The 16,802-nt window shown below is 36.1% G+C and overlaps 1 protein-coding gene across 1 annotated transcript; it reads left to right on the top strand.

The window, feature by feature from the left end:
- The first annotated feature begins 3,287 nt into the window (after nt 1–3,287).
- slc26a5 (solute carrier family 26 member 5) lies at nt 3,288–15,994 on the top strand. The gene is made up of 20 exons (XM_084406219.1): nt 3,288–3,419; nt 5,000–5,135; nt 5,263–5,525; nt 6,482–6,621; nt 6,793–6,903; nt 8,305–8,477; nt 9,106–9,270; nt 9,535–9,687; nt 9,782–9,864; nt 9,966–10,113; nt 11,108–11,221; nt 11,437–11,514; nt 11,663–11,758; nt 11,947–12,053; nt 12,592–12,661; nt 12,899–12,991; nt 13,206–13,334; nt 13,664–13,873; nt 14,435–14,489; nt 14,849–15,994. Exons 3-20 carry the CDS (start codon nt 5,371–5,373, stop codon nt 14,986–14,988), a joined length of 2,220 nt encoding a protein of 739 aa, XP_084262345.1. The 5' UTR covers nt 3,288–3,419; nt 5,000–5,135; nt 5,263–5,370; the 3' UTR covers nt 14,989–15,994.
- Nucleotides 15,995–16,802: the final 808 nt, after the last annotated feature.

Genomic DNA, 16,802 nt, shown 5'->3' with positions numbered 1-16,802 from the left:
GATAAAGCCGCTGTCGTATGTGCGGTATAGAAGCACCAGTGGGCGTTTCCTATTTACTTTTCCAAAGAATCATGATGTGTGAGTGCGTTTGAATCTTTTTGCAAGTTGAGACCAATACTATATTCTATTAGCAGCATTATATGCCCACTCTATAAGCATAAGGCACTTTTTGGGTCATTCTACCAGAAACGTACATTTCCACTTATAAAAAATCTTGAAAAAAATAATAAATATATTTCTTAAATCTGAACGTTGAGTCATATGGAGGACATGTTAAACTATGCGAAACACATATCATGCCATCTCAGCATGTTTTTATGATTGAATAAAATACATTTTTATACGCATTTCACCCCTAAAATGTCAGGCCCTGTCACAGACAAATTTGTATATGTTAGAATCCTAATGAATTTCTTTGATACAAATAGCATTTTCTTATTGATCACATGTCCCTGACTGTATCTAACATGGTTGTATAATTCCTTTAAGAAATATAAGTAACTTTTCGGTCAACTGCAGTACACAAAATCACAGAATACCCGGCAGGCGCTCATAAAGTTGTAAAATAACTACCTTTACATAGGAGATTTTTACAAAAACATAGTAGTGGATATATACCCTCACCTTCATCTACACAGTTAAAGAGATTAATTAATGAATATTTCCTCAAATAGTACACTTTTGTCATCATTTCCTGTGTGACAGGACTGACCGTGGCGTGACAGGACTGACTTTATGGATTTTGATGATGCAGAAAAAGTTATGTTTTGTGTTCTTTATTTAGGTTTTGATTGGCATTTCTTTTTTTAATTATTATTATAATTTTAATGTTAATGAAATATTAGACTATGGTAAAATTCAGCCAAGGACATACTGCCAAAAGTATTGGGACAGCCCTCCAAATAATTGAATTCAGTGTTCCAATCACTTCCATGGCCACAGTTGTATAAAAATCAAGCACCTGGGCCTTCATTTTACTATTGCATGCGTTAAATACATAATATATGCAATAAATGTAATAAAAAAGAACAATAACATTAATTTGTAAGGCCGTGTCACTCAGGAATGTGACAGGGCCTGACGGTTGGCCATTTTAAACTGCCATTACTCAGCCTGCTAGCATGCTAGCATAAAAACTGTTAACATGCAAGCAAGGAATTTCAGTAACCTTTTTAGACATGTTTTGGATTTAAAACATTTTCATTATTTTCTGGAATGTTTTACCGTGACAGGGCCTGACCCTACAGCTCATCTTCCTAAAAAACCCCATCCAAAAACAAGCTTAAAATCATACAATTCAATGACAGAATTCAGCCTTGATCAATGTCAGCTTCACCTGGGTCAAATGATGTCACTTCCTCTGAGTGATAAAGCCGTATTTCACACATTTTATGTAGAGTTTTATGTAAACGTGACAGGACTGACCAAAAACATGGGGACAGTTGTAAAATAGAATGTATTTGTAGAATTTATATATAATTTCATGTTTTTTATCAGTCGATGTGAATGATAACAGCTTAAACTTGTTATTGATGGTATATTGATGTTATTGATGGAGTTTTTTTCTTCTAAATAACAGTTTTTAGCATAACACAACTATGAAAGCTGTAGCTCCAATTTGGCTGAGGACATGGACAAGATTTGTAATTTTCAAAAGTGTTTTTAATAAAGAAAAAAATATTTGAGAACCTAATGAATGACATATTCCTTTACAGAACAACTCACAGAAATCAACTATGAGCCAGGTTTCGAATGTTTTGGATGAAATACTTTTTTATTCACTGTAACAATTCAAGGACAGATAATGTACGTTTCTGGTAGAATGTCCCTTTTATTCTCCTGTTGGATTTAGATGGAGATGATGAACCCTCCTGGAAACACCAAGGCCCTCACAGGTTCAACCCACCTGGTGAAAACCCCTTTTTGGAACCTTTATTTTAAAGAGTGACATCTCACACTTCTGCAAATGTAAATGCATGCACATATAATGCATTTTAGTAGTTGAAACGAGACAGAACAGAGTTAATTTTCATGGCATTGTCTTGTCCCTGCACAACGATTACACAATACATTGTAATCAGTTTTGCAATGCCATATTTATGTGCAATAAAGGCTTGTACAGCTAACAATTAAAAAGTATTTCAAAAGTCCAACTCTGGGAGTGTACTGTCATTTGACACTGAAGAGCTTCAGTGCATCATTGTTTTATGTGTGTTTTCTTGTTTTAATGTACTAGACTAATGTCTATAGCATGCTGATATTGGGCTTTTAAACCTTGACATTTTCTCTACAGGTAAGAGACAGCCATGTTATATGCTTTTAATAGGCTACCCCTGCTTTTAAAAGTGTAACATTAGATTGAATGTATGAAGCTCTAAGCTGAAGGTAATTAGGGTGAATAACCTACAGTTTAAGTAGGACATCGCTGACAGCAGTAATGGGAAATACTATGATAATTTATAAAACTGTGATGTGTGATGGGTACTTTATGTTTTTGGTGTATTTTTAGAGATCAGATTCTCCCTAAACTCTGTATTAATTTTCCTACAGTCTATTTAATAGCCATGTATAATGGTATAGTGTGAGGGGCAAGTAATGGACATTTTAAGAGTTCACCAATGAGAAAAATCCAATATATATTATAGCTTAATAATTGTCCAAGTCATTTTTTCAGGTTTCTCAGAAAACACAAAAAACTGAACTAACTTCAGAGGTTGAGTAGATTTTCGTTCTTGTTGATGCAGCTGCCATCTTGAAAAACTTGTGAAATTGTCTCATTGTCTTTTGACTTAGGCAAAATAAAACTGCCTAAGTCACACTCTTGACATAGGCCATTATACAATACAACAGGGGTAGAATTGCATGATCTGTTCAACTGAGGATGTGGGCGAGGTGGCCAGCATCATGAGGAGATGACTTATGCAAAAAAATCATTTTTGTCAAAAAATGACTTAAGCAATTATTTTAGGAAGACGGCATTAACTTGTTGTTGCATAGTTGTTACACAAGAGGGCGCGCTTACATTGCAGTTGCGTCCATAGGGAAAATATGTTTTTATTATTTATATTTATTATAAAATACGCTGTTTTTTTCTAATCATAATTACTTATAAAAACATGAATTACTCTTTTTTTTAAACAATCTCTCTATAATCTGCCGGATATCAGGTGTACAGAATGTATCTCCTTTATCTGATACGGTTGCGTTATAGTGAGGAGAACTACATGTCCCATGTGGCGTTTCCGGGTGCGTAGTCACGCATCAGGTGACGTAGCACTTCTCTTATCAGTGCAGCAGATGACGCAGCTGTCGTCGGTAGTTAAAAGGCTTTCACATGTTATACAGTAACAGGACTGTCGATGCTCGCTCTCTTCTCAGCCCAGTTCTCCGACCTTGGGTCATTTTCAGGACGGAGATAGGTAAGATGCTTAAATTTTTTTCTCATCCTTAAAACTACAATAATTTAGCAAAGCTCTTTGGTTACACTAAGTTATACCGTACCGTAACGTTAACTTACCTGCTTAACAGGTTTGTGGAGTCGTATGGTCGGACAGAAGGACGTTCTTCGAAAATGTATATTTTTGGGTGCCTTTTGATTTTAAAAGTGTGAGAGCTCAGAGTATGGCGGAATCACACGTAACGTTACTGTTGAAACTTAGTACTGTATGTTATTACATCATGACTTCATGTCCATATGTAAACAATGACTTTCAACGATGGATGGCTGAAAGCAGCATTTACTGTGTGTACAAATAACGAACTATTTTTATGCTTATTCGTCTTTTAATCTGTCTCTAGACTTGTAAATCCTACTTATCCTGGGTGTGCAAGAAAATATGCACATTTGCTATATTTGAAAGACAAAAAGAGTTAAACATATGTTACGTTATTATTCAATTATTGTAGTAGCCTAGTATTAATTATTATTTTAGCTCATGATATTTTACTAAACGCATTCAAAGTTGTGTCCCCGACCCCCCAGTGATCAACCCTATGAACATGATTTTAAAATGGTGTAAATTCTATAAAAAAAAATGGAATAGTGACATTATTATCCATTCAGGAAGTGAACATTTAATGGACAAATTAATGTCTACTGACAAACCAAACAAAATACAAGTTAATTTGATAAAAAGCCCTTTATCGTTTCATCAATTGGAAACCATGTTAAAATGTCCTGTCACCATGATTTTGTACATTAAGCTACTGATTATTTGAAAGCATTATATAGATATAGATATCAGAATTTGCTTTCCAATAAACACACTGTAGAGTGGCTGTAGAGTCTATGGCTAAATGAACTGTAAAACTGTCAACACTTTTACTGTCACCCCGTTACTGTTTTTCATTTATATTTAAAAAAAGCATAGCTATAGCTCAGTATTTATAATGTTTACATTAAGTTGAGATGACGCAATGTAATGTATTAGCACTCAAACCCATTCTTTGCAATAGAACGTATGTTTTCAAATCTTAAAAAATTGCCTTTTCAAAATTGATAAGGCAACAGTTTTCATGGAATGACCCTTGAATGTCATGAGTTCATCTTGTGTAGTGTGCAGGGTTTGTAATGTTTATACCACTGCTTTGCCACCTTTGGCCTACTACACCAGCAACATCAGTCAAATCCAGTGCGTTTTACTATGGCCTTGTGATTTGCAGTGGACTATACTAAAAATGGACTGGATCCATGGAAGGGTTGTTATTGCTTAAGCTGTACACCGTGTCCTCAGGGCAGGTTGTGTGTTTTATCCATTCTGATTCTGTGAATGGATAAAAAAAGGGGGGGAAAATCCTTTCAGATTTGATTATTATTAATAGTTAAAACATTTCAAAAACCACCTGCAGACTTTCTGATAGATTTCTATAAAATATTGTGCAAAATGCTCGTTCTCGTGAACCTAATCTCGTGTCTCGTCTCGTGAGATAAGTGTCCCGTCACACCCCTGATAGTTTAATATGCGAAACAAATTTTCAGAGTTTAATTTTTTTCCTGTAGGTTGCATGGTAGATCATCACTGACATCTCTAACAGGCTGTGCAGATTAAAACTGGCTTTCATTCAAGATTATTTTGAGGGCTTGTAATTATACACCCAGCACTGTTTGACCCCTGCAAGTCTCCAAATAAAACCAGGTGGGTTGCCAGTGTGACATATAATTTGTTTGTTACCTAATAGCTGATCAACAGAACATGCTTGAATAAAACCAGCATTGTGTGTGATAGTTTAAAGCTAATTCTTGAAACTTTTCTTTCTTCACAGAGTGCCATCTTTCCACTATTCATTGAAAACAGGAAGAGGAAGTAAAGCAAGAGCACGTTCTTTTTCAAGGTCGTCATTGCCTGACATGCTTGTGTTTCCACGGCTGCTATGGAGAACGTAACTGCTAGCGAGGGACCATCCGGTACATTGATGTACCGAGTGGAACGACCCGTGTTCAATGAAGGCTATGTTGACTCAGAGCTTCTGCACAGGAAGAAGAGGACACCAAAGTCCTGTAGACTGAGAATATCTGAGCATCTCCGGTATGGCTATTTTAACAGATTCTGCTTTCATGGTTACTGATGAAAAGTCGGTGTTTTGTAAGATACAGTGGAGTCCAAAAGTCTGAGACCGTATTGAGAAATTTTCTGCAGTATTTTTAGGTCACTAATCATATAAGCAAATTTGTGATATTGATCATGTGACTCTTTGTACACATTATCAGATGTTCATCCACTGAAGCACAAGATGATCATTCTCAAATCATGCCAGGGGACATGATCATTAGGTTTTACACTAACTTGTGGAGTTCATGCACAAAAGAGAGACCAAACCAAATACTAAGACATTCTGACATTCAATATTTCACTCAAATTTTTTATTAAATAATTAATAATGAAAAGTGTATTAAATTATAAAAAGGTAAATAAAAGCACTAGTGGTATCAGACTTTTGGACTCAACTGTATATATAAACTCTGTTTCCAATCATCATCTTATTGTGATTTTTCTCCACTGTATTTTATAATATAATAATAATAGTAATAGTACGGTAATAGTAATAGTAATGGTATCAGGTTCACGTCTTATCTCAACTTTTAAAATCAGCTTGGACTGATAAAACAACAGTCATAATATATTCATTAGTTGATCATATCCTCCATATAAGATTGCAGTACTACTGGTATTACACAACAATAGTGACACATTACATTTGTTAAACCTGCCCGTCCCAGTCTGAGTTGGATGAATTGATGACTCCGTTTCAATGGACAAGGACAGACTATAATTTAAGTTGTCATTCACTGATAATCTTGTTCACGTATAATCAAATACATTGCATCAAAACGTGTCACATCTGATTTGATATCAAGGATACAAAATGTATTTTAACTTTTTGCAGTGTTTGAATATGCACATATTCAAATCACACAAATTAAAATTTGAAACTATGAAGATGATATATTTGTACTAACAGCCATCTCTCCCTTATTTCTCAGCTGCTCGTCTGAGAAAGCCAAATCGGTTGCACTTAGTTTTTTTCCCATTTTAACATGGCTGCCATCATATCCACTAAAGGAATACCTGTTTGGGGACATCGTTTCTGGCATCAGCACAGGTGTAATGCAGCTACCTCAAGGTCAGATGTTATTGAAAACTGTTCTATTTTAAATATGAATAATTATATAAGTAGGTTTATATAGCATGTTAGTTATGTTATTAATTTATCTTGCTTACTCTTATGCCATTGAGTTCTTGATCACTGGGCAAGTTCATTTGATCATTTGCTTCTCTTTCTCACATTCAACAGGTCTTGCTTATGCGATGTTGGCAGCTGTTCCTCCAGTGTTTGGGTTATATTCGTCATTTTATCCCGTCCTGTTATACACATTCTTTGGTACCTCCAGACATATATCAATAGGTGAGACTCTTAAGGCATGCATCCCAAGGTTTTAATAACATGCTTGTGACTTTAAAAATAGTCTCAGACTCAGTTGGACCACCCACAGTCGATTCATTGACCGTCAAATTGAAAGTGTTTCCTTGGTCTGGAAAGTTGTGTTCTGATTAGTTAACTTTACGTGGTGAATTTACGCAACATGACTTCATAGAGATTGTTGTGCAATGTTTTATCACACCTGTCTATTATTGTAGTGTAATTTATTTTAGATAAACCTACCCCATGCAGCACATAAAATCAATACAAACTGCAGGTAGTCTTAGAACAAGCTGCAATGTGGGCCTGTTTTTTTTTGTGTGTGTTTTTTTTCTTCCAAAAGACAGAGGACTACTGCTGCTACTTGAAAAGTAACATTCCTCTGTACAGTTTTGCTAAGTCAGTGTGATTAAGCAAAGCATTGCTGTCAGACTAAACGAGTGTAGTTCAGTTGGATAAGATTTAAAATCCTTAGTCTGTTTATGCCAGCATTGGGATAAACAGACTCTGATTTCAGTGTCCCGACTTTCATAAGAAGGAAAAGAAAGTGTTATTTCTAAGAGCCTTATTTGTGGTGGTCCAGACGTCATTGCACTGTTTTATGGGTGGGTAGATGGCCTGCAGTTTTTGTTTTTGTCCTGTTTAATGTGGGGATCTTCAAACTCACAGAAATCCCTGTAGGATATTAGAAACGCCACTGAGAAGATAGATCAAAGGTTCAAAAGGTTACCCAAACCAGAGCTGTTTCTTCACTATCTTGCTTTCTCAGCCCCGTGGCGTGAATTTAGAGCGAGAGAATGGGCAACAGTCCAAATGTTTGGAAAGGTCCTGCTGCACAGAGGCATGCTGTCTCCTGTTTAAACAACACTCACACTCTGTCCCTCTACAGTGTAAAACAGACCAAGTTGCAGAGGGCTTTATCTAGATGCAGAGCCATGGCATGATAGCTCACTTACGTAAATGCACTCAGAAATATTTACTCACATGACAGTGGGACTCATGCTCCGTGACGACACTCAGCCACCTTACATTGTGTACCGTAGAGCAATTACATCACCTGTTATTCTCTCACACAATGACTCTGTAAGGTTTAAGACACACTTAAAATAGTATAATTATAATTAAATCTGGTCCAATCACACTTTTTTAAGCTTATAAAAATAAGTTTGTGAAGTTTGAAATAATCAAACAATAGTTAAAAATAGTGTGTGGTGTGTGTGTGGTGTGTGTGGTGTGTGTGGTGTGTGTGTGTGTGGTGTGTGTGGGGTGTGTGTGGTGTGTGTGGGGTGTGTGTGGTGTGTGTGTGGTCTGCTAAATAATTGCAAAAATATGTCATCCATACATAAGTTTTCTTTAAACCACAGTTTTATTGGTGTTTTTCTTCAGGCACGTTTGCAGTAATCAGTCTTATGATTGGCGGGGTGGCTGTAAGGGAGGTCCCGGACTCCATGTTTGCAGTCAATGGGACCAACGCATCACAGGTTGTGGATTTTGACGCCCGTGATGCCAGAAGAGTGGAAGTGGTTGTAGCTCTGACAACCCTAGTAGGAATCATTCAGGTAGGCCACTTTCTGAGCTTACCCACAGTTTTGAACATCACAAAGAGTGTAGAATCTAGTCATCTTCTTTTCTTATTTTTATTAAGGGTGAAGTGTGTAATTTCTGATATCAAAGAATTAATTATTTAATTATTTCTGTCTTGAAATGCTTAATTCATCTTTATTTGTCATTTGATTGCCCCATTAGACCTGTAGTAGATCAAAACTAGTGCACTCTCAGTATCTGTGCTAGGAATGCAAGTAAATTCCTGCAACACAGTCATTACAAAGCAGAATGATAACAGCATGTTTGTGATATCACCCCCGTATTTTGTAGATAAACCATCTAAAAAACATTCTAGTGGAATTCTCAGTCACTCATCATTATCAGCAAAAATGGCCAGCTTTATAAGGAAATACTTTGTAAGAGAAAGAAGTGCAATGTTACCATAAACCTATTAAACCAAGTTTATGGTATACATCACAGGCATATCTGCAGGCCTACACAGTGTTTATAATAGACACCTTTCATGGAATACTGTTAACCTGCTCAAGTTGATGACTTCAGGTGATTCTCCTCAAGTTACTGTAACCCGTGGTACTTTCAGATCGATGTTTGGGAACGTAATTGTGTTTTTATGATCTGTAGTTTGTTCTGGGTCTGCTGAGATTCGGCTTCCTGGCTATTTACCTGACTGAACCGCTGGTGCGAGGTTTCACTACGGCTGCCGCTGTGCACGTCTCCGTGTCGCAGCTCAAGTACCTGCTGGGAGTGCACACTGCGCGCTTTAATGGGCCTCTCTCTGTAGTGTATGTGAGTAACCTTTCAGCCTGTGGAAACTACAGGGTGTTTGTTTTTGATATGTGACACTGATGCACCATTTCACATTATTTCATAAACACTTATTCTCATCGCTTAGGTATTTTGTGAATCGTGAATGAATAAAGATAGTTGTTAACTAAAACTGAAACAAAGCTGAAATAAGATGTAAATAATAGATCTTAGAACTTTGAAGACTGTGTACTGATCTGTGATTGTTGTTTTGTAGTTGTGGCATTCATTTTGTTTTTCCCCCAGAGCATTGAAGCTGTCTTCAGGAACATTGCAAGCACTAATGTTGTCACGCTCATTGTTGGACTGGTGTGCATTGTGTTCCTGTATATCATCAAAGATCTCAATGAACGCTTCAAGAAGAAGCTACCCATCCCCATCCCTGGAGAAATCATAGTGGTAAAACTTAAAAGGCCCTTTCCATGAAACTCTGTACTCACACATGCACTCACAATCCCTTTGTGTAAATCCATGATGTTCTTGTTCTTTAAAGGTAATCGTGTCCACTGGAATCTCGTACGGGATGCTTATGTCTGAAAACTATGGCGTAGATGTTGTGGGTAAAATTCCCACTGGGTAAGATCACGCAACCTTACTTAAAGTTTCTGAACTGAAACTGTTTACATTTTTACAAATGTTTACATTTTAATATTTCTTTCTTAATGTTTTGTTTAAAGGTTGCTGCCACCCAAGATTCCAGACTTCTCAGTCTTCCCTAACCTCCTCGCAGACGCCGTTACTATATCTGTTGTTGGCTTCTCGATTGCAATATCACTAGCCAAAATCTTTGCTCTCAAGCATGGCTACAGTGTGGATGGAAATCAGGTAGAGAATAAAATGAAATGTCTGTAAATATCATAGTTCTGCCTTGTACATTTGCCCTAAAAACATTCAAGTTCAATGCCACACTTGTGATTTAAATTGCATTATATAACATAATGTCAAACCAAGTGGAATTTACTTTAAAGGAGCATACTTTTCAAGCATCTTTGTTAGTTTTGAAGTGATAAAACAATAGATATACTGCTACACTATCTCTAATTCAATGTCTAATTCATGTCTAGTTTTCCCATACTTCATTGTCCAAGTAATTTGATTTAGTGTTTCCTAGAAGCAGGGACATGGATTTTATTCAGCTGCTCTTTATTTTGGTTTCTATGGCTTTAAACTGCAGCCGAATAACTGAATTAGCCAGACCACACAGTTACTTGGTTACTTGGTTACTTTCCATTTAGCTGATCCTTTTGTCCAAAATGACTCATAGTTCACTAATTGCAAGGAAGGTTCATATGGGGCAACATAATGCAAAGAGGCTTGCTTAAGATGAACAACCGTAATAAAGATGGATTGTGACCTCAGTAACTCACCAGTTCGTCTGTTTTGGACTGAACTTTTGTGTGAGGAGCCAAGATTCTCAACTCAGTGAAGACCGTAATTCAACTTCCTGAAGTTCCCTTTATATAGAAAATCAGGGCTATGTTTGGAATAGCATGCTAACATACTACAAATTACTATATCTGCAGTATATTTGTGTATGCTGCTGTTCAAAAGTTGGTCAGTAAATTTTGTTTTTTATTGCTGTTTAGACCATATTTATTTGATCGTCAAAACAGTACGATTGTGAAATATAATTACATTTTAAAATACCTGTTTTCTATTTTAAAATGCAATATATTCCTGTGATTGCAAAGCTGAATTTTCAGCAGTCATTACCCCAGTCTTCAGTGTCACATGAGTTATACAGTAGTTTTAATATTTTTATGATCCTGAAGTAAAACTAGATGGTCTTATGCAGTCATTTTGTGTTTAATGTGACTAGGAGCTCATGGCGCTGGGACTTTGTAACTTTATGAGTTCATTCTTCCACACGTTTGTCGTTACCGCCTCAATGTCTCGCAGCCTGGTACAGGAGAGCACAGGAGGACACACTCAAGTAAGTAAGACATTCTTGTGTAAGATGTCATATTTATAATTGTATGTATTTATTGGTTATTGCTAAAGTACATTTCCTGAAATGGAGTGTCCTTTTGATAATGACCTCATCACAGTGGCTATATCACTGCTGTAAAACCTATAGATAAGACCGATAAGACAGTCGTGCCTCATAAAAGACTCAATTGAATTATGTTAATGTGTGTGTGTCTGCAGATTGCAGGACTGTTGGCGTCCCTACTCGTGCTACTGGTGGTGGTGGCCATTGGATTTGTCTTTCAGCCATTACCTACAGTATGTAAAGAGCTTTCTGATATGCTTGCCATGGAGCTCATTGATTTTGTGCAATCAAAAGAAAACCACCCTAAAATGTTTGTCTTAGTGCAAAAGAAGTCAGAGATCAAATGGTGTTTATTTATTGTCCTCTTTGTACTCTCTTTAGACTGTGTTGGCTGCTATCATCATGGTAAATCTTCTGGGGATGTTTAAGCAAATGAAAGACATTCCTGTATTATGGAGAACCAGCAAGATTGAACTGGTGAGCTTCAGAGGCACTTCTCATTTGGTTGTTCATCATAATGTTCCGACTGATTTCCATCTATGAAAACTAACCTTTTCTTTGAATGGCTCTTTCCACGTAATATACTTTGTGTGTGTGGGTTTTTTTTTTTTTTGGGACTTGGTGAAATCTAGTTTTGTTGTTAATGTCTGACATGTTTTCTTCAGGCAATTTGGCTGGTGTCCTTTTTTGCATCGGTTCTCCTTGGTCTGGATTATGGTCTGGTGGTTTCCATGGGCTTTGCCATACTCACAGTTATTTACAGAACACAGTGGTAAAACACAATGTCTTACTGCTCTGATGCAAAATAATTCAATATCAAGATTTATAAACAAATCTCAGGGTTTTCATGCTCAAGTTCTTTACGGCTAAAAATAATGCATCCATATTTTTGTATTTTATTTTTAAAAAACATGTTTTATTATTTTATTTCATAAAAATAATTATTAAAATAGTTATTAAATATTTTTGTTTACACATGGATCATTTATTCAGTGCATTAATTCATTATGTTCTAATGGCAATTCATGCACTAGTTTGTTTTTTCGAGTAGTTGAGCATAAAAACTAATTGTTTCAGATGTAATGTATTTAATTTATCAATCAAATCAGTTTTTAAAAAATTTAATCCTGTAATACTGAGTACAAAGTTGATCTGAGCTTTTATTTATTATAAACTTATTTATAGTAAATCATTTGTAAAATATTGATACATATTGTAATTCATTCATATTTATTTTCAGAATTTTGTTTACCTTATTACTTTGTCATTTGCAATGTCTAATTCAGATCTTTTTTTTCTTTTGTTTTAAGCCCTAAGAATGCTCTTCTTGGACAAATCCCAGATACTGGATTGTACTTTGATGTGGATGAGTATGAAGAGGTAAGACATATTGCTTTTAAAAGACATTAAACCATCGTAACTTTCTAGTTCTAGGTCATCTTTACATGAGACTGAACCTATAACCATCTCATGAGTAACATTAGCTTGCTCCACTTCAAAACTGTCGTTCTCAGCTTTTCTTAGTCACAGTCACCCAATTAGTCCTGATTTAATCCATCATCCTTTTTCCACCCACAATCTTTGTCGTCTTATCTGCTGTTTGTTCTCTTGATCAAGGCTGAGGAATGCTCAGGGATTAAGATTTTTCAGTCCAATACCTCCATCTACTTTGCAAACAGTGACCTGTATGTGAGCGCCCTCAAGGCGAAGGTGAGTCTAAATGCTTGATGTTATATGATTAACTAGTGTTTTAGACCGAATTCTTTTGTGTGTGCACGTGTTTTACTGTTTTGTCCTTGAGTATATTCTTATTGTGTGGAGAAAAGCTCCCATGAACAGCAAGTGTTTGGCCTCACAAAGGTCAGTGTATTTTGCAGATATTATAGTTGTGTTAATCTGTACATTGTGCTTTGTTTGACTACAGACCGGAATTGACCCGGCACAACTACTCACTTCCAGGAAATCACAGCTAAAATATGCGAAAAGAGACAACGGGGAGAGTAAGGCCATAAACCACGGCTCTCCACTGAAGAAACATGCAGTTGTCTTATTGGTACGTTTTCTTTTCTTTTCTTTCATCTGTGACTTTTACGTCAATAAAGTCTTATGCTTTACGTAGATATTTGAACCTCAGCGTGGGTTACATGTTGCTCCAGATTACTCACCTCTGAATTTTTCCATTGTTAGGATTTTTTTTTATGCATAAACAAATGTATGTTTGCAAGACAAACGTCATTTCAAATGACAAATTAAAGCATGCAATCTCGAAACTTCACCCCGGTTTCTAAAATGCGGCACTATAGCTTAATGTTTCTTCCTTGTAATGTGGTGGTTTGGTGATGCAACATTTCTGACCTGAAATGTTCTGTGGTGTCACAACAGGATGTGGAGCTAGGTGTCACTCACGAGGTGGTGAATGGGCTGCAAAAACAGATGCATGTGTACAGCAATGGCCAGACGACTGAGAACCACACTGAGTCTGAATCTGAGGATGACTTCTTTCTGCAGCGTCTAACCCCCATTCACTCCATCATCCTGGACTTTACTCCTGTTAACTTTATTGACTCTGTAGGAGCCAAAACCATTAAATCAGTAAGTTGATAGCTTTTATTCTCAAAGACGACACTTACCTCTGTAAAGACAGAACAGTGAGATCTGGCTTAATGCATTAGACCACATGCTGTGCTGTTACATGCTGACCAGCTTGCCATTTATTATTTCATCACTTGATCATTTCAATCAACTGAAAACAACTTGCACTAACATATCTTAAAATATGTCAGTGCCAATATTTTGTCTCAAGATGCACATCACCAGTAATGTTTGTTTTTTCTTTTTCTAAAGCACGTTTATAAAAGCTACTTAAATATCCCAGTTGAACTGAGGCCTAATCCTTTTCCATCATTGTTTGTGGTACAGATTAGACATGGCTTATTAAGAAAAGGTGTGTTATTACTTTCCCAGGTGATCCAATTTATGATATTCACCCCGGGGATGATAATACCATAGATCTAATGCGCTAAACAAACTGAACACCTTAGCAGCTGTTTCACAACACCTCTGCAACCACCCACAACACTGCAGAAATCTACTACAGAAATATTCAGTCATTTGTAGTTATACATTTTGCAATAGTTCTTCTTTGTTCTACAGGTGATCAAGGAGTATGCAACAGTTGACGTGAAAGTTGTACTTGCTGGATGTAGCAGTAAGTAATTAATTTGGTTTTTTTTTTTTTTTTTTTTAATGGATATACATTTCTATAATATAACAATGTTTTTTAAAACTCTATCAGAGTGCATACTTGCCCTATGTAGTAATTACATTTAGAAACATTTATATAATATAATTGAAGTTCAACAAAGTTATGATGAACATTAAATGTCTTTATGTAGGTTAAAGTTCATTCTGATATATTTGTTGAATGTGGTAAACATCTCCACCTAGAGTTGGCACTAATAAACGGTCATCTGGCCAAGCCAAACTGAAATGTAGGTTAACATTAATGTAACGAATGATTCTTTCCTAAGATCCTTACAAGACCTTTTATATGTTTGTGTTGTGCAGGGATCCTTCTCTCTGATCTCAGGACACTACAGTTCTTCTGTGAGCCTGTGACCTCTGACCTCATTTTCCCTACTATTCATGACGCAGTCTTGCACTGTAAACACAGGAAGGACCTCCCCATCTGTCCTGACATCCATTGAACACACAAACCAAACTGACATTTCAACTCTGTGTTGGAACCAGCACAAGTACTGTTACTTTAATGAGGTCACTTTAGGTTGGATGACACGATAACAAAAGGCTGGGAACGTTTTAGCAATGAACTGGCCAAAATGTTTTCAATGTGAACATACCAGCAAATGTTGGGCTTAATATCATTGGTGCTCTTGTTTTATTGCACTAGCCTTGATCTTAAGCGCTACCACAACTTGTTACGAATGACTATGATAAAACACTCTGTACCTTCAGTTCTTTTAAGTGCAATTAGGGTAGATGGATTCTTGACCGGTGTTTATTTTTTGGCACTCGCCTCTTGACATTCCAGTAAGCTTATTTTTAGGATAGAAATTGTTTTACAGTTGTACGCCCTGTGCTTGCGGTTTGTCACTACAAATTATTTTATTTTCACAGCATTTCATTTTTATTTACTTTCTTTTCCTCATCTGGCTGTAATATTCAGGAAAAAAAAAAAGCTTAATGTTACATATTATTTAAAACCTGATCTCCATTCAATCGAGACACTTTTGTTTAAAGATTTATCCAGGTCGCTCCAGGATTTCTTGGAGCCTACTGCAATTTATTTTTGTGGCTACATAGGACATTATTAATATAAAGGGGTCTTAGTTGATGATTATTGAAACAGCTGATTCCATGAAGTCTTGAAACTTAATTTCAGGTGTTTTTGTCTTTAGAACATTTACATGGAAAGCCCAAGAGGGCTGAGACTGTCTGACATGTTTGACACGGATATTGCCCATGAAATGTTCACTCCGAGCACTTTTTGGTTCTCAGCAAGTTTATAATATTCTAATATTACTAATATTTAGATGTTTCATTACAGTAATGAAGACCAAAAAGTTCAACAATCAGTTGCAACTGCATATAATGTAGTGCATTGTCTTTTTATGCTTTTGTGGATTTAAGGTATTTTTGTATAATAAATGCAAATCATGACTCTAAATTAAATGTTTTTTTCCTCAAACATGCCCTCTAGTTTGTATAATTACTAATTTATTACAGGCATAACTATCCCAATGCAGCAGAAAAATTATGAAACATTTAAAATATATATAGATAGGGCGTGCAGAATTATTAGGCATGTTGATTTTCTGATCATATTTTATTCCCAGGACTATTTTGCCAATTCCAAACCATATTAATCTTAATAACTACTAATAATTTTGTATTTAATCATTTATAAGTGATATATAATTGTTCATGAAGGCTGGAAATGAAAAATGTCTTATTTTCAGGTGTGCAGAATTATTAGGCAAGTTTTCTTTTACAGATAAAATAAGCCAAAAAAGAGATTTAACAAAGACTGAAAAGTCAAAAATTATTAAATCTCCATGAGAACAATGCAATACTAATGCAATATTAGAGATTGCAGTTAAGGCATGACCATTGGACAGTGAAATGCTCATTGGGTCAGACAAAAACAGGTGGAGAAGAAAAGACACATGTTAACTGCAAAAGAATGAAGAATTGTGGTGAAGAATTAAGTGTGAAACCATCAGGAACCCTTTAGTCTTCAGTGCCACCATTTTCCAGAACTGCAACCAACCTGGAGTCTCCAGAAGAGCAAGCTGTCAGGGTCTCAGAGACTTGGGTTAGGTAAAGAATCCTAAAAAAATGACCCTCTCTTAATAAGAATCATAAGCTGAAGTGTTGTGAAATACATGAAGACTTTTTTTATAGGCTTTATAGACAGACAGATTGAGAGTGACTCTTGAAGGACCAGCACCACATCCTCTTCTACCACTATTTGAAGAATTCATCATCTAGAATACGTTTT

The sequence above is a fragment of the Rutilus rutilus genome, assembly GCF_951802725.1.
Source record: "Rutilus rutilus genome assembly, chromosome: 4".
Classification (NCBI taxonomy): domain Eukaryota; kingdom Metazoa; phylum Chordata; class Actinopteri; order Cypriniformes; family Leuciscidae; genus Rutilus; species Rutilus rutilus.
The sequence above is the reverse complement of the archived record's forward strand: the minus strand, read 5'-3'. Positions and strand labels throughout refer to the sequence as shown.

Excerpts from the sequence above, each read along its gene's own strand:
- slc26a5 (XM_084406219.1), top strand. The coding sequence starts at position 5,371 with ATGGAGAACGTAACTGCTAGCGAGGGACCATCCGGTACATTGATGTAC. Across the intron at positions 6,622-6,792 it reads TGTAATGCAGCTACCTCAAG|GTCTTGCTTATGCGATGTTG; the intron begins GTCAGATGTTAT and ends CACATTCAACAG. Across the intron at positions 9,271-9,534 it reads GGCCTCTCTCTGTAGTGTAT|AGCATTGAAGCTGTCTTCAG; the intron begins GTGAGTAACCTT and ends TTTTTCCCCCAG.